Consider the following 23,186-nt stretch of genomic DNA (forward strand, 5'->3'; position numbering starts at 1 on the left):
AATGCATACAATAGATCTACCTTCTATAACTGAATTTTCAGTTAAGTTTACTTACAAAAGTATTAGTTTTCATATTTTTAACTGCAAAATATCCCACCTAAACACTTTATCAACCTTTTTCAAGGAAAACATTCTAAAATATTCACAGATGTCTTGGAAAGCCTACTGTCTGGAAAAAGATGTGGAAATATAAATGACCCAAAAGCAAAACCATCTTCTTCTATCATGCTCTTTACTTTGCAGACAGTCTTAGCACCATATGTGGCAGAATACAAATTCTCGAGTCCGTTTGTGTCTCCTGTAAATTCATGCTTCTTCACTGCGGGGCCAGTGGGATGCCCCGGGCATCGGTCACTTGGCCCTCCTGCAGGTTCTTGACCAGCTGAGCCAGCCAGCGTTTGGTGGTTGTGTCGTCCTTCAGCACCTGGGCAAAGGTGCTGTCCTTCAGCTGGTCAGGTAGGCACTGACGCAGGGCCTCTCTGGCTCTGAGGATGGAATGAAACAAGTCAAACCAACATAGACACAAAGCCTCTCATTTTAATGCCACTGTAGCTGAAATTTCAGCTTGAACTTGATGGAAAAATTTAAATATAGTCTTTCCAAATAACTGATATCACATTAAAAAAAAATACAGTAAGGTCGAACATCATTCAACTAAAGAAACATCACCGTCCTAAAAGATGCAACACCTTCATATGCTTTGTAAGTAGTTGTTCCCAGGTCTTTTAGTCTAAGCTGCAGCTATTATATCTAATGCATCTTATGAGCCTGGATCATTGACTGTTTTCACACACATAAAGCCTCAGCATAAAAATCACCAGTGTATTTTTGTGATGGCGCCTCCTAGTGACAAAAGGATCAAAGTCTTCAGTCATATTTCCCCAGGCCATGAGTGGAGTGAAGCTGCTGTTAAACAGATTCATCAGCCAATGAACAGTTAAAACATGCGAGCACACACAGTAAACTGCAGCTGAGTGATGACGCTCTACCTGAGATTATCAGAGAGGCGAAGGTAGCAGCGGACGACGTGCTTCAGCAGCCGAGCTGATGGTTCTTTGGAGAGCTGCAGCACCATTTTACCCTGAAGAGGCAAACGTGACAAAGTCAGCAGCTGCAGTCACGTCTGTGGCTCTCCAGAAGCCAAAGATCACGATCCACATCCCACAAAAATCAATCATTAGTAATTAAAAAAAGGACAAACTACATTTCAGTTAAAGGTCGGACAAACGTCAACTTTGTTCCTCTTCACATCGCACCTGGTGGCCCACACCTCACAGTTGGAGAACCACCATGTTGGATTGTCATTCTGACCAAAGTATTAAAGGTCAGCTGTGCACATGTGACAGGATTTTACAGGGTGGTTTTTACATGTCAGAGGTTAACTCATTCATTTTCTTGTCTTTGGCACATTTATTTGATGCTTCCTAGAGACGGACATGCAGTAATTACCACTGCATACTGCCTGCTGCTCTTAATTCCTCAAGAATTTGATTTATTTTTTAAATAGCCATGAACATGTGACATAAACCATATCACATGGCACAGCACTTTTTAGCCTAGGCTAATTTGTGATGTCAGCGCCTAGTTGTTATTTTTGTTTTAAAAGTCCAAATATTAAGAAACAGGACAAAATATAGATGAACAGGAGAGCGCAGTGCATAAACTGCAGTGTAGTGAAGCCCCATAAAACGAGAGGCAGCAGATTATTCAGGACTGCATGACCTGATTCCTCTTTAAACTCTGTCTCAGTTTAGTTTTAAAATGATCCCAGTCAGGGTCCACTTAGAGCTCAGTAGATAAGGAAACTCAGCAGTGAACCATTTCTGCTTGGACCCACACACTGAAGTGAAGAGGTGCAGCTTTTCTTCTTATCAGTTTATAAAAAGGCTTAAACAACAAACTAAATTTTAAAAAAAATCAAATCAGTTCATTCCTGTTTATTCTGATCAGTTTTGGAGCATTTTTATTCTGTTTGGACTTTTCAACAAATTATTAAGCCAGCACGACCGAATCACTCTTCTTGTGATCAGTGTCACGTCACGTGGTACAGAAAGGCTATCTGATCATGTCCACACACTTTTTTACAAACACTTACAAGAATCATGGCCACGTGGGAGAAACGTTCATAAGTCTGACATATATAAGCCAGACCTGTGTCATCCAGCAGGATCTTCTGCAGTATGAAGGTAGCAACCTGAGAAAAGTAAAAAAAACAAAACAAAAAAACCCTTAAATGTATAAAGATTACTCGAATGTATAAAGATTTCTTACTTGTAGGAGTCAATATTATACAGCGACCTCTGTGTAAGGGGTCGGAGTGTTTAATAAACAGAATAGTTATGTACCGTCTTGGACAGTTCGCTCCCCGATTCCATGATGCGGAGACACAGAGGGATGATTTCAGTTGTGAGAAGGAAGTTTATCACTTCTTGTTCATCCGTTTTGACCAAGGCGCCTGCAGCAAATACAAAGAGACATCTTAATACCTGTACGCACACTTTGAAGGACACACTTCATCCTACAACAAGAGGAGAGTTTACCTATGACCCCGAGGCTGGTGAGGCGCAGGTACTCAAATGGGCGCGTTTTGCTCACAGTGTGCAGAAACGGATAAAGGAAAAGGGGAATGTGGGCTGCGAGAAAAGCCGACCTGGTGAAGAGAGAGAAAAAAAAAAAACAACAAAAAAAACTTTAATCAATACGACCACACTCACAGCCAACGCAATATACCTTCATTTAAGGCTTAAATGCCTAAATTAACAGGACAATCTGCTCTGTAGTGTTGAACAGCTAAATTTTTCTGTAGTTAAAGCTTCTAATCATCCCATTACCGTGTCTCTGGGTGAGAGGCGACACACTGCAGGAGTGCCAGAGCATTGCACACTCTGTTAGACTGATGTGCTGTGAGCGTGGGTGGGTTTATAGATGGATAGATGTTCACTATTTCCTACAAGAAGAAAGGAAACTCATTATGGGTGCACAGCAGGCGAGAGTGGGCAAACAGCACTAAAGAAATGACGGGTCTTTCCATTGCAAACATTTTCTGCTCGAGCATCTCACATTTGCCTAAAAATGTTATGGTCCAAAGTTTGGACAAATTTATTGATTGCTGGAAATTTGAGCTTCACACATTAAGCACTTTAAGACATATGTGTCATGTTTTTTCACATGCTGAGGCCATTATTGAACATGAACATCTCAAGAACTATTAAAGATAAAGACCTGAAATTTTCATTGGCACCTCTTACCATAAAAGTGAAACAGAATCTGTAATTTGGGGCAGATACATTAAAAAAAATTCTCAAAGTTAAAATACTCCATTTCTCTACCTAGCATTTCAAGACCTACTGCACTGGAGGGGTCTTATAATTAAGGTTAATTTCAAAATATACTACGAAGGAATAAAAACGCAGCAAGTATCAATGCAATGTTTTGTACAATTAAGAGTAATGGAAAAACAATTAATAGTTCGTTTTGCGTAAGTAGTCTTGCAAGGCATGTTGCCGTGTCCACATGATGTGAGTGGTAGTCTGATACAAGACTAACTCTAATGCCTGATATAGACTTCTGCAGTGAATCTTTGTAAAGCCCAAAACATAATTTACGTAAGTGGGTGACATTGCTGCTGGAGTTTATGCTTGTGCTGGTGCTTTATATGTTACTTACCTTCTGGGAGTGTCCCTGTGTTTTACACAGGGTGCCAGCCAATAGAAACAAATAAAATAATGGGACTATTCCCCTCCTGTTGTGGTCAGTTGTTTTCAGGGGCAAACATATTTGTAAGTACTTATATTAATTTTGTGATTATTATTCCTCTGGTGAAAAAAGTACCCTGAAACACTGTCAATTACATTGTAGGTTATGCTGTAAAGTTTCAGACAAGTTTGCAGTTACGAAGTACATACATGCTGAAGCATAAATCCACAGTAACCCCCCTAACCCTAATGCCATGAATGCCTCAGGCAAGCAGGGATCAGGCAATCTGCATGCTGACTGCCACAATGAATAATAAAGCATTGAAAAAGATATGAAAATGCTGCTTTGCTGCATTTTTAATGCCTCTTAGTAAACTTTAAATTTAACCTGAGTTAACAGACTCTTCCCTGACAGTGTACATGCTTACAAAGTGTGTCTGAAAAATATGCATATATTTAACAAAATTGTTTTCTATGCTGGAAGTAGAAACAATTTTTTTCACCAATCATTACATATGTCCAAACTTTGGATCATAAAAATTTCAGGCAAATCTGAGATGGTCGAGGTGATCTGAGATGGAATGACCCTGATGTCCAACAGGCAGACACGGGCCACTGGTCTCACCTGCAGCAGAGCAGCAATGGTGCCACAGGAATGCCAGAGCATTGGTGCCAGGTCTGGCACGGATTCGCGTTTCTTGCTCAGCTCCAGTAGGGCATTCTCTCTGGTCTCTGGGCTTGACAACTCATTGATCCACTGGTAGATCTTCTCCCGGTCTACCTGAGCCAGGGCTGTGACATTGGATACAGCCTGTACAAAGTTGAGTTAAAAAGCGTGATGCCCCGGGATCAGATGTGATAAAGAATTCCATCTTTTTGTAAATTAAACTAAAGGAGGAGGAAGCTGCATGTTAAGACGGGTTGTGCCGTCAAGACAAAGTAAGCTGAAATTAATACTCACCGCTCCCGTTGCCAGCATTCTCTGAAGCTCTCTGTGGTGTCTGTGCCCCTTTGTAAACTATTAAATCTGCCTAAGTGTGGTCAATGTGGTTGCAATACTACTAAGTTGGCGTTACTAGCGCGAAGCTAGCCCGAGCTAGCTACTAACTGTCCTGACAAATGGAGTCCAGCCGGCGCGTTCGTTAATATACCTTCGAGTTCACGGATATAGCGGAAAAAACAGACTACTACCAGTGCAATCTGTGCGTTTTAAACCGCCTCAAATAGCTCAAAACTCAACGTAATTTATCCCAAAACTAAAGCGAGGCTCTACTCGGCAGACCCGGAGACATAATGGATACAAAAAAAAAGCAAAATATCGCGAGATGATATCGCGGTCATCACTTCCGTTGTAAATTTTCACATTCCCGCCATCATCGCGCAGCTCGGCGACGCGTCGTGTGCTGCTCCGCTGTCAACAGCGCCGGAGAGCAGGTGAATGCCGGCAAAACAAACTTTCTGCCCGCTGAGCAGAAGCGACACCGGATTTTTCGAAGTTTGAAGTCGAGCTCGTATCACAGACAGGTGAGTGACTGTTCGGCGGAATCACACCGCGGTACTCTTTTCGTCACCAAATTACAGTCGGGCAAATTAGCCAGTTAGCTAGCACCCGTTAGCCTGTTAGCCGACGTGCTAATGTCGGCCTCCTCCATCCCATTCAGCGGCTGCGGACAAGGAGACGACATTATCCACATCCCTGGTATCCAGCGGCGCTCTGTTACTTCAGGCTATCCGCTTTCTCAGCGCCGGCGGCTTGTACAGGTCGTTCTGTGAGAGCAGCGCAGCCGTCAGCTGAGAGGGAACAAATCATGTTGTTGTGCACGTACAAAGCGCTTGCTACCGCGTCGCACAGTGGCTGTTAGTGGGGCTGGTTTGATGGCAGATCCAAACACGGGCTTATAATGAAGCTGCTAGCAAAGAAAACGGCAAGGGTAAGACACGAGCTGCCGCACGCGGTGAAGCGACCTGCTTTATTGGTCGGAGATGTGCAGCGAGCTTGCGGTCCGCTACTGTGCTCTGAGCTGCTGCGCTGACTCCTGTCAGTTTGTTTTGGTTGTTTGTAGTTTCTTGTGACTTTGATAGCGTGGGCTGCTTGCCTGTGTTTTTAGCAGCTGAACATCGTAAACTTTGAAATTGTTTGCAGCAGCCCTGTAATGTAGATAATGCTGGCATTATTACAAACAAGCGGGGATGTATTACTTTGTGATTGAGCTCATTAGTCCGCTTCTGTGTTTAACTGGGGAATAATTACAGTCAGAGCTTATTCCTGACCGTTCATTAAAACTGCACCTGCTGAACATATACAGTTATTAAAAATATAACCTGCTCTATCGCTGAATTGCTGAGTTTGTATCACAGTTGATTCAATTTGTCTTGTTTAGGGTTTGTTTTGAGTCCCAGCCTCCCAAGTGCACCAACGGGATAGCGAGCCATGGCAGCTGCAGTGCCCAAACTCTCCAGCGGTGGGGCTGTGAAGATCCGCTTCTCCAGCCTGGACCTGGGCACCACCAGGTGGAAGGAGGGAACTTTTGAGATTTTGGAAAAGGACAACAAAGTTAACCTCTGCCTGAGATTCAGTTGTGGAGGAGCTTCCAAAACTTTCCAGGTGCTACTTTTTGTCTCATGTCTATGACCATCTTAATTAAAACATTTTAAATTGACAGTAGTTAATGGCTTGTTTGTAAAAACCCAAATATAGTGCATCACTTCATTGTTCTATCTTAATTTGGTTTTGTTAAGGTCTTAAGAAATACTGATTTAGATTTTTAAAATGGTGTAGTAACCTTGTTGCACTGCATCCAGATAGAGTTTTGTTTTATCTGGGTCAGTTGGCCTAAGAGGCACAGTGGGTTGCCTGTTAATCGTGGGATTGTTGGCTCAATCCACATGTCAAAATAAGTTACTTTGAGGTGAATCATGCCAGCACCTTATATGGTATTGTACCACCACTGCTGTGTGTGCCTGTATGGGTTGATGAGAGTAAAGTTTATAAAAGAAAATATAAGAATGCACCAGAAGTGCAAATTAAACAGCTGATTAAAAACAGGGGGCAGCTTACTGAACCCTCATAATCCTACAAGAAACTTTGTAAAACAAAAAAAACAACATTTTGCTTTCTTGTAAGAAGATGGTTGAAGACTCCTGCTAATGGGCAACTAGATGAGCAAAACACATTCTTATTCTTAAAGTCTTACAGGAAAATACTTGTTAAATGCCACCATAAACTGTGACCACATCAGTCTAACATGTTTGTTTCATGTCAGTGTGAGGTGAGTCTAAGCTGTCAGTTTTGAGGTTTGTCTCATTATGCAATGAATGAGCAGCAGCTCTGTACTGTAACCATGAATGAACTGGATTAGAAGCTTAATCTCACTCATGGCACATGCCAGGGTTTGTTCAGCTCTCAGGTCAAGGGTTTTTATCCACGTCTGTACTTCTCTCTCATATGGTCCCTGATTCCAGCATTAAAATATTTCAGACTGAATGTAAAAAGAATAATTAGACACAAAATCCACACGTGGCAGTCAAGGCACCCAGTCCATCTAGAATCAGTCATGTTAACTGTAGTTTGCACAGTAATTATGTTTTTTCATGTTTTAGAGAGCCTTGAACAAAACTGTCAGCTTAGAAGTAGACTTCGCAAACATGCATCACCTGCAGTTTTTCCCTACGTATACCTATGTACAGTAACAGCAGCCTAAGTATATTTTGTGCTTTATTGAAATTTCTCATCTGTCAGAGAGAACAACATAATCACTTTAATAGTGGACATTTCCCTTGCTCTTATTTTGAAAGTTGCTGCTGCTGCTAACCCATTAGCATCTCATTCTCTGTTTCCCTACTGGTGGGCTGATCAGGACACTAAAGCCTCTTTCCTACCAACAGGGTTCCGGAGCCGGAGCCTTGAATTGAACCGTTAGGCGGGTTTTCCACCGCCGAAACACTCGGTGCTCGGCCGAAAAACGGGTTCAATTCCGGCCCCGCAAACTAGCTGGTCTGAAACCAGGAACCCGTGCCGAAAGCGGCAGAGGGGCGTGACTCTGCCGTCTCAACATCAAGTTTTCTACCATATTACATGTGTATTACATGAGAAAAGCGAAGCAATTTTCACGGCTGTGAATTAGGTTGGGCTCTAAGGCTGAACTTGCTGCTTTGTATCAGTTCATATCACAGATAAATAGGACACAAAGTGCGTACTTGTTGTCTTGCTTTAATCGCTGTCTGTGTTTACCTCTGTGCTGCACACAGATGCTGCAGTAGTTTGGTTTGGACCGTAAAACGTATTTGCAGCACAAGAAAGGAGAGCGTGTTCTCCCACGTTTGTGCGCTTCAGCTTCCGTGTCCAGGCGAGGACCCGCCCACACTCATACGTAAAGGAGCAGTTCACAGAAACGCGGGCCCGTTCTTAAGCGTTTCGCCGGTTCATTGGGATCGGCACGGGAACTTGCTCCAGCTCCGGAACCTCGGCGGTGGGAAAGTAGCATAAGAGAACCTCTTGTCTCGTGGTCAAACTCCACAAAGTTTGATTTTTTTTTATTTATTTATTTATTTTTTTTCTTAAGAAAGTATGTGTGCCTTCTACAGTATGACTGAATTATGTGGGAAATTTTGGAGAATTTAGTGGCTCTAACTGTGATTACAAGACCTATAAAACAGTTGACTTTGAGTGTGATGTTTTGTTATAAAGAGCTACAGAACTTTGGTAGATTTGTGAGCCAGTTTGTTTACAGGTATACTTTATTAATATGAATTAATCTGAATAATTACTGGTCTTTGTCCTCAGCTGAACCAGAATGTGAAGAACATTAACCAGAATATGAGTAGGATCATCCTCACTCTGAAGGACAACAGCGTTATCACCCTGGATAAGATGCCTTTATCTTTGGTTCAGAAGACTAAAGAATACCTCGAAAAGCTGAAGCAGGGAAAGCCAGGTAAGGACACTCCTGCTCATTTTGAGAAACTGCAAAAAAAAAAAAAAGTTTTTTTTAATTCTAGTACACTGATCCTGTAGAGCAGTGGTTACCAAAGTCAAGAGTGCAGCAGCCCACTTAAAAACCAGAAAATCCCATACCTGATAAAAACAACTTTGTAATAAGTGGGGTTTAATTACCTCAAAGGTAAAGTAGAATTTTGTTTATAAAATGGCCAAAAAAGCAGGAAAATGCAGATTTTTCTTCACTAAGGTAACTCAGACTTTACTCCGTGGTGCCTACATGTGCAGTCATCCCACATAGGCCTGTTTTGAACCAAGACATATCAGGAAAAATAAGTTTGAAAGATCATGTAGTCAAATAGTTAGTTGAGGTGATTAATTCTTTTTACAGAGACCAGAGGGATTTCTTATTTGTGAAATGACTGTAAGCAAAGGCCAGTATCACTGCAGGAGCTATGAGCTCAGATTAAACAGCTGCACCTGCAAGCTAAAAAGATAAAGGCTGACAGCTTCTAGAGACGCGGTAGACTGAGTACGTTTTTACCGAGTGTAAACAGAGGCCCGTGTACCCACTGGGCCTGAGATGATCTGTTTTACAAGAATATAATTAACGTCATCATTTTGAAACTGCATACCAGCAGAAATACGGCGCTATAGCGAGGGAACGGCTTTAGAAAGTGGCTTAACTGAAGTTAAAGCTCATTATAGCAGAGGAAGATCGGGCTGAAAAACTACCATATTTATTTGCAGCCCCCCCCCCGTGCATTCTGTTTCATATAGCCAAACATTTTAGGTACCGATACTTTGGCTTTGGGTTTCTACTGATACTGAAGATCGATCCACTGTGAGTGTTGAATTGATAAGAGACTGAAATCATTGTTTTTTATCTGTGAGGCCACATCAGGCTCCACTTAAACATTCCCAGATTTGAAAAATAAAATGTCACAAGTTGGTATTTATTAGTAAAATAATAAATGAACACAGACCCAAGATAAATGAAGTAAAAATTGTAATTATGCTGTTAAACTGCTGTTGTCTACAGTTGTGCTAGTTTCTCTTTTTCCTGCACCTTCTCACACATGGAGTGAAGCAGCCAAGAGACAGCTGAAGTGAAATAATATTAATCAAGGTGACGGTAACGTGTTGAGTTACTGTGAGTTTAATAAAAACTTCCCAACAAGCTTCCCAAATGCCTCTCTGAGCGAATATACAGGCGAGTGAGAGAGGAACGGAATTAAATGGATCGGCTCGTTGTCACTCGTGTCCAGTCCAGCTTTTTGGGTCAGGATTGGACCGATATCAGGTCGATGTGTCCCTAATGATCAAAGATCTTTTATTTATTAATGAAGATAATACGTTCACGCCTTTATAAGAAAACCAAACGTCCATTAGTTTGCTGTGAGTTGGCTGTGTGATTGCCTACTTTTAACCCTTAAACAGCGGCGATCGCTCTAGATCACCTATTACCTGCCTTTACTTGCTGTGAACAGCTGGTTAACGCAGAGCATATCGCCGCTGAGACGTCAGATCAAATGTACTTTGAATTACGGTAATTATGTGGCTGTTTATCCTATCAGAAAAAATGAAACAGTTTCTGAAAGCTGAGCAACTGCACTTCACAGCCAACATAGGGTTATTATGATACTTAGATAAGATAAGATAAGATAGTGTTTATTTGTCACATGCACAGTTATACACAGTACAATGCACAGTGAAATGTATTTTGTACCTGCAACCTAATAAACACACACATATAAATAAGAAGAATAAAAATAAAAAAAAAAGTAATTCACACTATACACTATACTCTATATACTATACACTATACACACTTTTTAAATTATAATATTTACACTGTGCAATAATGGTCCAGTTAGGGCTCAGAGTTGAGCAGACGGATGGCTTGTGGGTAAAAACTCTTCTTCAACCTTTCAGTCTTAGCCCTCAGGCAGCGGTAACGCCGGCCTGATGGGAGCAGGGAGAAGAGAGAGTGTCCAGGGTGGCTGGGCTGTTTTAGGATCTTCATGGCCCTCAGCCTGCACTGCTTGGTGTAAATGTCCTGCAGGTTGGGGAGGGTGGTTCTGATGGTCCGTTCAGCTGAACGAACCACCCTTTTTAGGGCCATGAAGTCCTGCTTGGTGCAGTTTCCCATCCAGGTGGTGATCCAGGTACTTGTTGCTGGAAGTCCATGAATGGTGGGACTTTTGTCGTTAACAGGCCTGCTGGCTGGCCCATGGTGAATAAAGGGTTAAAACTACAATCAGAATGCATTATTTTGCCTCAAGGGCTTAATGTGCTTCAAATTGAACACGAGCCGCGTGCAGCGATAATTTCTTTATTTTTCAGTTAAATTAAAGCATGTCAGTGAACTACATGTCTGACTCTGACGTGATTCTGACTCCACAGTGTGGTCGTAAGTTAAATGAAGTTTGACATCTCTGATTTAGATGCTGTTTCCTGAGGTTTTATTCTTTAATTCTTCAGTTTTAAAATCATCTCATGGAAGTGCCAACTTCAGTGTGCTCGGGAACCGCTCTGTGAAAAATGAGGCCAACCCACCAGGGGAGAGGCAGGTGAGCAAGAATGCAATAACCATTTTAACTTGAAGATATTTAGAAAAAACTTTGTGTTTGAATTAATTACACCTGATGTGTTCAGACGACACCGAGGCGACAGAGTGCAGAAGGTCGGGAGGACGCAACACCGAGAAAGCCTCTCAGCAGCCCGAGCAGAGCAACCTCCACTCCCACTCGCCCTGGACTGTCTGAAAACAGGCATGCTGGGAATTTTTAAGATTGTATCACACAGTAAATTAAATTAATTCAGGAATGTTTAATCCAGCTCCGTTTGGCGTGTGAATTATTCAGTGTTTCTTGTTTTCCAGGAGCGAGAAGAGAAAGAGACTCCTTACACCTGATAAAGACCTCAGCGAGGACTACCCAAAGGAAAACGACTCCTCGAGGTATAATCAGCACTGAATTGCAGTGCTGTTGGTAACTCATAGGATGACCTTATCTCTGTGGCCTTTTGTCTGAACCACTGGCTGTTTTGTTTTCTTGCAAATCTCGTGGTGAGATAAATAAACCAGTAACTGGTAACCAATGTGTTGCTGCTTTCACTGGCAGAAAGAAAAACTTCTAGATTGATTGATAGAATTTTGTCTTACTGAATTCATTTCAAGTCCTTGATTTATCATTTGAGTAACATCCAGAATATACAATTTTCAGCAACAACAAGGCCACTTCAGACCCATCCAGGAAGTTTCTCCTTAGCTGCAAAGAAAAGCTAAAACAGTCTGAGGAGAACAGGAGCTCAGGTAAGCAACCACCTGTTTGCAATCTGCACAATTTAGTCATGTTATAAAGCACCTTTGTAGCAGCCTATGCAGACTTCCAGGCCTCAAACTGATAGTGTTATGTGCCTTGGTAACCACAGCTCCTCTGGGATCTGCGCCCCTTCAGCCATCGTCTTTCTACAGCAGATCCGTGACTAAAGACTACAGCCAGAGCCACTCTTTTCTGGACAGGTGAGTTTCTTCACGGCTCAGTTAAACCTTAGGGAACTTGGAGACAGGAATCTCAAGCAAAAAATTTGATATTCACTGAGAACTATTTGACTGTTCTTCAGAGATTGCCCTTCACCCCAGACCTGTCTGAAACCACTCATAGGTGTGGCAGACATGCAACACCCTGGCTTTGTCTTTGTGTGATTTTTCTGTTTGTACAGTATCTCACACTTTACTGCTCTGACACCTGGTAGCTACAGTAGTAGCAGTTATGCCACGTTTCCATTAGTATCTACTCAGTGCGGAATGACTCGACTTGCCACGGTCTTGTTTTGTTTCCATTGCAATTGAGTACCACCTCAATGTGGGCAGTAGTCTCTAACACAACACTACAATGTATGAGATAGAGGCAAGCTAATATGGATAATGCCAGTTTACTATCGTCATCATGCATAAATCACCTGTACAATGTTTTAATGGATGAAGGTTATCATTAAGTATTAACCGTATACCACCAAACATGTCATAATCGACCCAGTGTACTTCAAAAGTACCGCCATTCGCATACTTCAGCAACATTTACTATAATAACCCTAATTTGGTTGTGAAGGGCAGTTTCTCAGCTTTCAGAAACTGTTAGAATTTTTCCGATAGGACAAACGGTTGCGGAGTTACGATAATTCAAAGGTCCTTTGATCAGCCACCTCAGCGGTGATCACCCAGCAGTATAAGGTTAAAATATGTATGCTGTGTGTGCCTTTCTGTTGCAAAACTACCGCTGCAAACTGTCGGTCTAGGCATTCAGCCGAGCCTCCCCGTGCTCTGCGTGCCTCCATTTTCTTGCTGTCAGGTTTTTAAAATGTCGCTCTCATGACTCAACTAGTGACGACACCCCCTGGCCAATCAGTGGCATGCTGTTCTTCCGCATCACATTTTTGGATTACCTTTGGATGGCTTGGAACCCCAGCTGAGTGGGTACTAAAAAAGTACCTGGTACCAGGTACTAATGGAAATGCCTACAAACCGTGCTGAGTTGAGTCGAGCTGAGTAGGTACTAATGGAAACGCGGCATTATTCTTTTTTTGTTTCACAGCTGTAAACGGCTTCTAGGGGCCACCTTGTGGCAGTAGTGGTTCATTAAATCCTACCAGGCAGGGGTTAAAAAAATCAGAATCAGAAATTAGAAAACTTATTGTCATCAAACTAGGGCTGCAGCGATTCCTTGAGTAACTCAAATAATTCAGTTAAAAAAAAAAAAAAAAAAACACCCAAGCAAATTTGTTGTTCCGATGCTTCGTTTAAACTCTGCAGTGCTCAGATGGCTCTGTGTAAGTGGAACGTTTCACCTGCATAAGCAGCATTAAAGTTCTCCGTCGTCATCTTCTTTTTTTTGTAGGTTTAATGGTTGGCAAACCAGCTTAGAGCTGCGTTACCCGCCACCTGATCCACACTCAAGTTACCCGACTGGAGTGTGGATCAGGAGTTTGAGGGATATAACCACAGTTTGCTAGTGAATTATATTTTCTATACTTTAGTCCCTGATTAGTGATTAAAAATAGACCTGCAGTAGAAACGTATTTAGGAGAATGCTTCCATAAAGCATTATAACATTACGCTTATGCAGCCCCAAATTTTTCAACAAAAACACTGATAACACAACAGCAGCTGTTTTATGTGCAGTCTGTCTGTGGAAGCGCAAAGGGGCGGAGTGGTTATAGAGACGGTGAGCTCAGGTGGAACAAAAGGAAACGTTTTCTAGCGTCCAAAACAGAAGCTTTTTTCCTGTAACCTCCATTAAACCTTTACTGGGAAACAGCTGGAGGCCCTTCATCAACCACCTGATCAGCAAGTGAAGAAAATAGAACTTTGTAGCTGCTCCATCCACCCTGTTTGTTTCACACAGAGAGAAACTGCAGTACGGAAGTTAAAATATGCAGATGAACTGTTAATACGAAAAAGTATTTCTTATCCGATCAGTCGATGGAATAATCAATAGAATAATCAATTACTAAAATAAACAATAGTTGCCGCCCTACATCAAACACAGTTGCTTGACGAAATTGTGACAGCTGCCGCTGGCCAGTGTGTTATTTAGTTTTCTACATGCTTATATGAGGAAGAAAAATTATATACATATAATGAATAAATTAAATAGTATAAAGTGTATATATAATACAGGCATGTGTGTGTGAGAGAAATATGAGAATAAAAAATAAGGAAAGATAAATATTTTAATAAAAAACAGTCTCAAAAACTTTTATTTTTAAGAACTTAACTACCTCAGCATCATGCACAGTCACTATAAAAATTAGTATAAATCTGTTTTTCATAAAGACTCAAAGTAGTCTCATATAATTTCTTTAAAAAATTATTTAATTAGACTATTTGAAAGTCAGGATGGTGCTTATTTGAGACACCAGCTCCTACTAAACATGAATTGTGCTCCTGGAATCAGAACGATATCTGGATCCAGGTTACTTATGTTCGAAATGATGCCTCCCAAGTTTCCTTATTTCAGTTTGATATAAATTAATTGATAAAAATGATATAAATTTGATATAAATTAATAAATAAATTGTCCAATGGGTTTCTCTGTTTGCTCCAGTTTCTTCTGCCAGTGAAACACATGCTGGATTAATTCTCCAAATCTTGGCCGAGGATAGAAAAAAATAGCGAGTGAGTGATTTAATTTCCTTTTTTTTTTTTTTTTTTTTTTAATAATTAATATCTCCTCAGGCCATCCAGTACGGCACAGACCCCCACAGCCAAGAGGAGCCTCATGCTCCCTAACCACTCCACTCCCTTCAAGAAGATACGACCCTCTCTGGACTACGGTGGCTGGAACAAACAGAGGCCCTCCACCCTGCCACAGTCTCAGCCCCCACTGCAAGGGTACAGAAGAGCCAGCTCCACTGATTGAGAGATGATATTTTATTCATTAAACCCCAATAAGGAGGAAAGAAAATCAGGAAAAACAAACAGTTGTTGACACTATTTTTGATTTATTTTACAGCTTTTCCAACCTGGGTAACACCTGCTACATGAACGCCATCCTGCAGTCCCTCTTCAGCCTTCCCTCCTTCTCTAATGACATGAGGCAGAACATCCAATGGAAGAGGGTGCCCATCAATGCTTTGCTCAGGTACTGGATTGCTGTAGGCTGATAAGTAGTAGACTGAAAGCAAGTGGGACAGTTGGGATATACACAGACTGTTAATGGTACTCGAACAGGATTGTAGGTAATTTTAACATGGATGTTGAATGTCACAGGAAGCAGTTTTAAATAAACTTATTGTGAAGTTGCAGAGAGGAGGTTTTAACTGGGATCTGTGTCCTGCCTTCACCCTGTGCAGGCGATTTGCTCACCTTATGATCAAGAAGGATGTGGGCTGTCCGGAGACGAAAAAGGACCTTCTGAGGAAAGTGAAGAGCGCCATCTCTTCCACAGCGGAGCGTTTCTCAGGAAACATGCAGAATGTGAGATTCCCTCTAAAATTCTGGGTAGTCGTGGAAAACAGAGACTTTGAAAATGTATAAATGCACAACTGAGCTTAGTTGTGCATCAAAATAGCTGCTGAAGGACAATTTGTTGTAGTGGCAGATCAAGATCATTATTACTCCGGCTGTTGGGAATTTCTCTGGTGCAACCGCTAAAAATTAAACTCTATTTTTTTAAAAACAGCAGGTAAAAACGATGAGAAAGCAGCTCAATTTAAAACAAAAAGGAAGCTAACACAATCTAACACAATAGAACACAAATATGATACAGTGCAGAGCTCAACAATTTAAGACCAAAAATAAACTAAGTGAATGTTAATAAAATATTAATTAAAGCTGAATGTAATTAAAGTGGATTCAGAAAGCATAAATCAAATTCAGTAAAGCTAACTCTAACTGAATAAAAATGTCTCAGTAAAACAAATAAAATGATTTATCTTTCCCCGTCCTTCAAATTTGCTCTTTCTTTGCAGCGGTGCACCCGCAGTTTAATTCAATCTGAGCCAAGATGACAGAGCCTTTGGTCAAAAAGATCTAACTGGAGGAAGTAAAATCCATTCAATGTTTCGGGTCATTATGATTATACAGAATGATTCTGGGCAAATTAGCTGCCTGCCAGTGGTTTTATGGGATAGTGTATCTGAGCATCATAACTGTGTAAAACATTTTAAAAAACTTTGGACCATATAAGCTGAGTATTTCCTTTAAAGTGACAGTCTCAGCTGTTTTAAGTCCCTACATGTTTCTTGTTTTTCAGGATGCTCATGAGTTCTTGAGTCAGTGTTTGGACCAGCTGAAGGACGACGTGGAGAAGATGAACAAGAGCTGGATGAACGAGACTGCCTCCTCCTCCTCCTCTTCTTCTGTGGTGGGTGAGAATGGTCAGGAGGCGACATCGTCAGTGCTCAAAGCAGAGCCTGGGGACGAGGCAGACGTCTCGCGGATCTACACCTGCCCTGTGGCGGTCAACATGGAGTTCGAGGTGCAGCACACCATCACGTGCAAAGGGTGAGTCCTGTCTCCTGCTCGCCCATCTGAATTCTGTGAAGGTGAAAGGTGATTGATTCCCTTTATTTTGTGTTGCAGCTGCGGCGAGGTGGTGACCAAGCGAGAGCAATTCAACGACTTGTCCATCGACCTGCCACGCAGAAAGAAAACACTCCCCCTTCGCTCCATCCAGGATTCACTGGATCTGTTTTTTAGGGTGAGTCATGGGGTCGGGCGGTCTGCTCCATAGTGCTGTCATCTTGTTTTCCCCCTGTGGGATCAGCGATAACCAACAGCATTGCTGGCGAGGCTGCAGAGGAGGCTAACGGGTACTGATTAGCCTGGTGTGCACAATGTGTCACCCCCAAGCAGAAAAATCTGTGGCATTTTAGGAACTGAAATATCCTTCATAAGGAGGCACAAATTAGAAGAAACGACCATCAACTGGATGTATTTTAATATGTTAATTTGTTACTTTTTCTATTTTGCAGATGGAGGAAATTGAGTATTCATGTGAAAAGTGCAACGGGAAAGCAGCAACGGTTACGCACAAATTCAGCAAATTACCGAGGTATCTACAGACTGTTAAAGAAACATGCACAGTAAAGACACTCCTTAAACATTTGTGTTTTATATATAAGAAAAGTTGCAGCCTGTACACGATTGAAAACAGAAGAGTTTTTATCTCCACAGAGTGCTCATCCTACACCTGAAACGGTACAGCTTTAACGCTCAGCTGTCTCTGAACAGCAAGCTGGGTCAGCAGGTTGTGATCCCTCGATACCTGACCCTGCTGCCCCACTGCACCGAGTCCACAAGACCCCCCATCAGCCTTGGGTGGAGCCCCCAAACCGCCATGTAAGATGGGAGAAGACATTTTAATATGTGTAAAAATGAACTCAGATACATGAAGTGATTTCACAGGGTTTTAAAAGAGCAACAGGCAACTTTTCAACATCTGCAGCCTTGATTTTCATGTAGGTTTAACGTCCCAGTGGCAGACAGAACTGTACAGGGAACAGCTAATAAAGTCAACATTTCATTTATAATAAGTTAATTTTAAAAAAAAAAAGAAAAAAGTGTCTATTGGCCCTTTAGCAGTCTGCCTAGAAGTAGAGCTGCAATAGCAGCAAAAGTTTGGATTTCTAACATTTTTCTGTTTGTTCTCAAAGATCCAGAACACTTAAAACGTCACAGTCAGTCAACTCGTCCACAGCGCCTCTCCGGTAAGTCCTGCAAGATGTTTAGAAAAATCAAAACACTTTATGTGCTTTAATTAGCCTCTTTGATATAAAAAACCAAAACAAGTATATTATATGTCACGTACTGCATGATGCTTTTTTCTGCTCGTGAATTCATTTGCTGACCATATGATCTTGTGCAGAAGGATCGGAGGGAAAGTTTCCAATTCTAGCTGCACCTCCATCCTCGTGGACTCTGACTGTGAAGAGGGGCCTAAGAGGAAGGTAAACGCGAGCCGCAAGCGACGCCTGAGCAGCTGTCTGACTGACGACGATGACCGTGCTGAAGAGGTGAGCATCAACTTTTAGACTTTAACAGATATAATTCACCCTCCTCTTCCTCCTGCTGGTGTGACAAAGTGTGTTTTGTTTTCAGAGGAGCACAACAATAGATTCAGCAGATTTCAGTGGCATAAATGATGACGAAATGCTGGCAGCTGTGCTGGAGATGAGCCGTCAAGAGGCCGGGCTCTCTGCATCCCCTTCTCTGGAAGATGAGCCGACCAGCAGTCCTGACACGGGGTTTGGTGACACAGATGCCCATGACTTGGCCTATCATGCAGATCTGCTGGATGCAGAGAGCAAACAGCCTGCAGGTACTCCAACATGAGATTAAACCAGAGACATCATAGGAGAGAGACACAAAGAATCCTAAATTTGACATCAGAAATGTATTATTTGGGGCATTTCTAAGAAAGGCTTATTGATAGGTTTTGCTCCAGGTTCTCTAGAAGGTACATGCTGCTTCAAATGAGTGTAGCTTTCTATATTCACATAAAAACTGGGTTGCCAAAAAAAGAATCCAAGGAATTTATGTATCAAGTTAGTTGACCAGGGATTTGTTGGACTCTTTAGATGGTCTGGACTCCCTGGACCTGACCATGGATGAAAACAAGGAGAACCAGACTCCAGAGAGCGTGCAGCAGCAAGGGGACCTGGACTGGGTTCAGCAATACAGTCTGGAACAGGAGAGGGAAGAACAGGAGCTGCAGCAGGCTTTGGCCCAGAGCCTCCAGGAGCATGTAAGACCAGAAACCATGTGACATTTAACACACCTGCAGCTCGACTGATTTTATATTGATATGTGCCAACAAACAGAGTAAAAATATTTTGATCACACCTAAATGGAAGAATTGAGGCAGGGTTTATACTCGCTATAGTTGCTGAAGAGAGGATGGAATGGTAGCCCTTCCCATTATACTTAACAGTACACCAAAAGAAGAGATGATTACATTTATGTCCCTTGGACCCAGGTGGACCTTCTAACAGTAACAGCTGGGTTACATTAGAAGGTGTTAGAGACATCTGTTAAAATTTTCCAGCTTCCTGTAATGTGCACCGTCCAGTCTTGAGTTGCTGTTCTAATACAGTCAATCTCATAATCCTTAAAATGTCATTGACTACACTGAAGTGCCTATCAGACCTAAATGGAGATGCAGAACAATAAAACTAATGATGTAACCTCTACAGGAAGCTCAGGAGATGAGGGAGGATGATGATCTGAAGAGGGCCACCGAGCTCAGCTTGCAAGGTAAGAAATAAAATTTAATCTCAGCAAATGCGTGTTTGGCCAAATGTGTATTGATGGTTATTGTGTCGTGATGGATGCTGTTGGTCCTGCAGCAGTGTGGAGATGTAAATAAGGGTGGATGCAGCCACTGAGCAGAGACATCCGACTGGATATTTGAAGATCTATTCACTGATTTCACAACTCGCTTTCAAATGTCCTTTTTACCCACAAACAAACGTTCAGAGCGCTCTTTAATCATGTGACAATACTGCACCGGCATCACCATCTGCTCCTCATCCAACAGAGTTTAACAACTCCATGCCTGAGCTGCTCTGCTCAGACGATGATTCTGGCAACGAGGACGTGCTGGACATGGAGTACACTGAAGCAGAGGCCGAGAACCTGAAGAGAAACGCCGAGGTATGAAAACATCCTGCTGTCACACAATGTAAAATGCTGCAGAGGATAAGTAAGCTGCAAGTAATTTATTCACCTTGGATTAAATGCAAGTGTCGCATATAACTAATATACAAAAGCAAAACCAGCACTTTATACATGAAAACATTTCTAAAGGATTGATTTGAACAGTTGACAGCATTGATAAAGTCTCTCAGGAAACAAAATGAGTTGATTATGAATCAAAACAAGGTGAAATACATACCCTGCTCCACCTGTTCTAATAAATGGCAAAATAAAGTCAATAAAGCAGCAGGGAGATAACGTGTTGTGCTCTTACTGGCAGTTGGCCTTCATTAACCCTGCTTTTATATCCTCTAATGCACAGAGCGGGGAGGTGGCCAACTCTTTCAGACTCATCAGTGTGGTCAGTCACATCGGGAGCAGCTCCTCCTCCGGTGAGCACTTAATTTGTTTGTACTTTCATCCCGATAATGAGGTTAGGTCCTGATATGTTTGGACAGTGGCAAAATTCATAGGAACCATCAAGATGCAATTGAAGGGAAAACTGTCGTCTTTAATAACGGCTGAACATAAATATCGAATGAAAACGTTTGCAGTGATGTTTATACATCTTTATTTTATACCCTTATCTCAAATGTCAGTGAACAAATCAGTGGTCAGAAATTAAGTTTAAGGATTCTCAATAAGTTATTAAAAAATAAATTATGAGGGGGAAGACTGCTGGGTGCCTGAAACTAATAGACATCGGGATGTGGTGCTGTGGTGCTTTGCCAGGCCTTTACTGCCGCTCTCTTTAGTTGGTGTGTGTTTGTGGGTCTTCCTGCCTTCAGTTTTGTCTTCAGCAGTAACGCACAGCTCAGCCAGGCTGAGATCAATCGATGGACTCGGTCATTACCGCAGGTGTCCCCTGTGCGACTTCAGTGGTGGAAACCTGAACCAGAACCCAAAGAACAAATACTGACCGGAGTGTCCTTCAACTTTATCTTCCCACCATAGGCCATTATATCAGTGACGTGTACGACATGAAGAAACAGTCGTGGCTGACCTACAACGACCTGGACGTGTCGCGTACGCAGGAAGCGGCTGTCCAGCGAGACCGTGACCGCAGTGGATACATCTTTTTCTACATGCACAAGTGAGTGCGCACTCTTCTGTCATTTCATTAAAGACATCACTGTGTGTCAGACATCCTTTAATGCTGCCTTGTGATCCCTCAGAGACGTGTTTGAGCAGCTGTCTGAGATGGAGAGATCTGGATCCAGCAGCACCTCAGAGGCGGGAAGGAACGTCCTGCAGCCCCTCTGAGCGCCACGTCTTTGGGCACCCACACACTCACCCACAGCTGATCCCCGTAGATGAAGCTGTCCTGTGAAAATCCTCCTATACTACTGATTGCCGTCCTTTTTTGGTAGTCTTCAGGCACTTCTTTTTCCTTACAGATCACTAAATGCCAGGCTAAACATACACCTGATGATACCAACACAGGTGTACGACCTGTCGGGACTCTTTCAGATACCAGAAATGCAGTTAAAATGTTCAGTGGATCAATTTTTTGCCTCTGTGTTTTTGGGGCTGGAGTTTTTCTTTGCTATGATTTTATCAACTGTTTTGTAAGGTTTCATTTTCTTTTTTTTTTTTTTTTGATTTGTTTCTTAAAAACTTTTTTTCAGACTTTTACTTAAAACTATCAAGCACCAGGTGCTCCTGGTGCTTTGTGGATTGTATGTTTGCAGACCCCTTTATTTCCCATATAAGCAAAATAAAGATATATTCTATGTTGGAGTATAAGCTATTATAGAGTTTAGAGGGTTGTTGTATTTAGCAGGTACATTTGGTGCAATATTTCTGTTACTGGCACAAACTGGTCATTCAAATCAGCTTTCTGTCACACAGTGTGGAGGTCTTCCCAGTTGCTTTTTGTGCTTCACGTGGAACCTGATCATTTTGTTTGTGCGTGTGGTGACTTCCATATTTTAGAGATGTGAAAGAACAGGTGTTCATTAATAGTTAACTGAGCTTTTCTCAGTTGATCCCACTTTGTTCTTTTTTTGGGGTTTTGACCTTGTGCCTCCCAAGAAAACTTTTATAAATGTGTATACAAGCTTTACTTTGGAAAGTCGCACAACCTTGTTGTTTTTGAATGTTTGTCGAACCTAAACAGTGTGTAAGTCAGAGTTTCTTCTATAAAAAGCCAACAGATTTTTCTATTTATTGCATATAGATGGGGTTGATTTGTCGTAATTAGCCCATGATGAGCCAAGGCAAATAGAAGTCATTACTACTAGATGACCAGAGAAGTCACCTGTTGCATAAGGTCTTTTTATTTCACCATCTTCAGAGCAAGTATTAAGAATTTAAAGTGCCCCGTTTATGCTCATTTACCTGGTTAAAATAACGCCTTATTGAAACCGCTATCGGCTCAGTCGTAGCGCCTGCCCTTTTAAGTGACAAATGTCCATGTAAATACAGCTGAAAACACTTATTTTAAAATGTGCCAAACTCACTGCTCCTCGGGAGTACATTGTGATGTAGATAAGCAACAAAATTTAAAAAGCCCGGAGCTCAAACGAGGCCTTTCGGCAGCAGTGTTTTTTTTTTTTATTCCTGTTAAAGGAAAACTTTCCTGAGTTCAGACCAAACACGAAGCAAAGTGTTGACTCCCGAATTTAGTTGCTGGAGTGTTTTTGAGCCATTTCACAACCCACAGATATCCACCGTAGGGATGAATGGTGAAATAAATTAATGGGAAAATATTTAGAACTTTTCAGAACTTGTTTCTGAGTGTCAGTGATGTCTCTGCTGATATGTCAAAGACGATATATTTTCACCTCAGTTGGTGTTCACATAGACTGGCTAATAATTGTGTGGAGGGGGGGGGGGGGCATAAAAGGGGCACTTTACTAACAGTTGCTGTCAGGCATTAAGTATATGGAATATTTGTCATTACTGGACACCAGCTGTGTAACTTATTCTGTGTGAAAAATGAGCTCACTCTCACACACCACTACTGATGTGTAACTTTGAAACATATTATTTCAGGCTTAATCTGGCCACAGCGGATTATTCCCTCAAATTAGCACAACATAGCATTAATTTCTAAGAATTAAATCACAGTACACCAGATTTGACACGGTGTGTCTATATTTGGGGTTTTAGGAAGGGTGCGCTGATTAGCTGACTTCCTGTTGCACCGCGATGTGTTAATTCTCCGTTTTTTTTAATGTCCATGTCTGATTGACATTTCTGAAATGCTCCTCCTGAACATCCTGTCTCACATGCAGTGTAAAGAGGGTAACGTGTATTAGTGAAGTGAGAATGAACAGCTTTTTCTACCCTTCATACACTACCGACTCTTCCTAAAGCAGATTTTAATAAAATATTCCAATGAAAGTAC

At 41.8% G+C, this 23,186-nt stretch overlaps 2 protein-coding genes across 3 annotated transcripts; one reads left to right on the forward strand and one right to left on the reverse strand.

Annotated features, from left to right (window-relative positions):
* Window positions 1-218: 218 nt before the first annotated feature.
* Window positions 219-5,075, reverse strand: LOC115801088 (CCR4-NOT transcription complex subunit 9-like). Its single transcript, XM_030758797.1, has 8 exons — window positions 4,657-5,075; window positions 4,321-4,506; window positions 2,832-2,947; window positions 2,541-2,650; window positions 2,346-2,455; window positions 2,096-2,194; window positions 990-1,081; window positions 219-485 (listed from the first exon to the last, which is right to left on the reverse strand). Exons 1-8 carry the CDS (start codon window positions 4,672-4,674, stop codon window positions 317-319), a joined length of 900 nt encoding a protein of 299 aa, XP_030614657.1. The 5' UTR covers window positions 4,675-5,075; the 3' UTR covers window positions 219-316.
* usp37 (ubiquitin specific peptidase 37) lies at window positions 5,059-23,182 on the forward strand. 2 transcript variants are annotated; one of them, XM_030758795.1, is made up of 24 exons: window positions 5,059-5,219; window positions 6,077-6,300; window positions 8,479-8,629; window positions 11,116-11,204; window positions 11,290-11,405; window positions 11,516-11,593; window positions 11,859-11,947; window positions 12,067-12,157; window positions 14,873-15,028; window positions 15,150-15,278; window positions 15,490-15,613; window positions 16,392-16,642; window positions 16,721-16,838; window positions 17,113-17,192; window positions 17,315-17,479; window positions 17,794-17,847; window positions 18,006-18,153; window positions 18,239-18,458; window positions 18,718-18,884; window positions 19,333-19,393; window positions 19,677-19,792; window positions 20,157-20,226; window positions 20,789-20,927; window positions 21,010-23,182. In XM_030758795.1, exons 2-24 carry the CDS (start codon window positions 6,127-6,129, stop codon window positions 21,095-21,097), a joined length of 2,874 nt encoding a protein of 957 aa, XP_030614655.1. In that variant the 5' UTR covers window positions 5,059-5,219; window positions 6,077-6,126; the 3' UTR covers window positions 21,098-23,182. The 2 variants fall into 2 exon arrangements, with proteins under 2 accessions (XP_030614655.1, XP_030614656.1); XM_030758796.1 differs by having other exon boundaries at window positions 18,009-18,153.
* Window positions 23,183-23,186: the final 4 nt, after the last annotated feature.

The sequence above is a fragment of the Archocentrus centrarchus genome, chromosome 21 (genome assembly GCF_007364275.1).
Source record: "Archocentrus centrarchus isolate MPI-CPG fArcCen1 chromosome 21, fArcCen1, whole genome shotgun sequence".
Classification (NCBI taxonomy): Eukaryota; Metazoa; Chordata; class Actinopteri; order Cichliformes; family Cichlidae; genus Archocentrus; species Archocentrus centrarchus.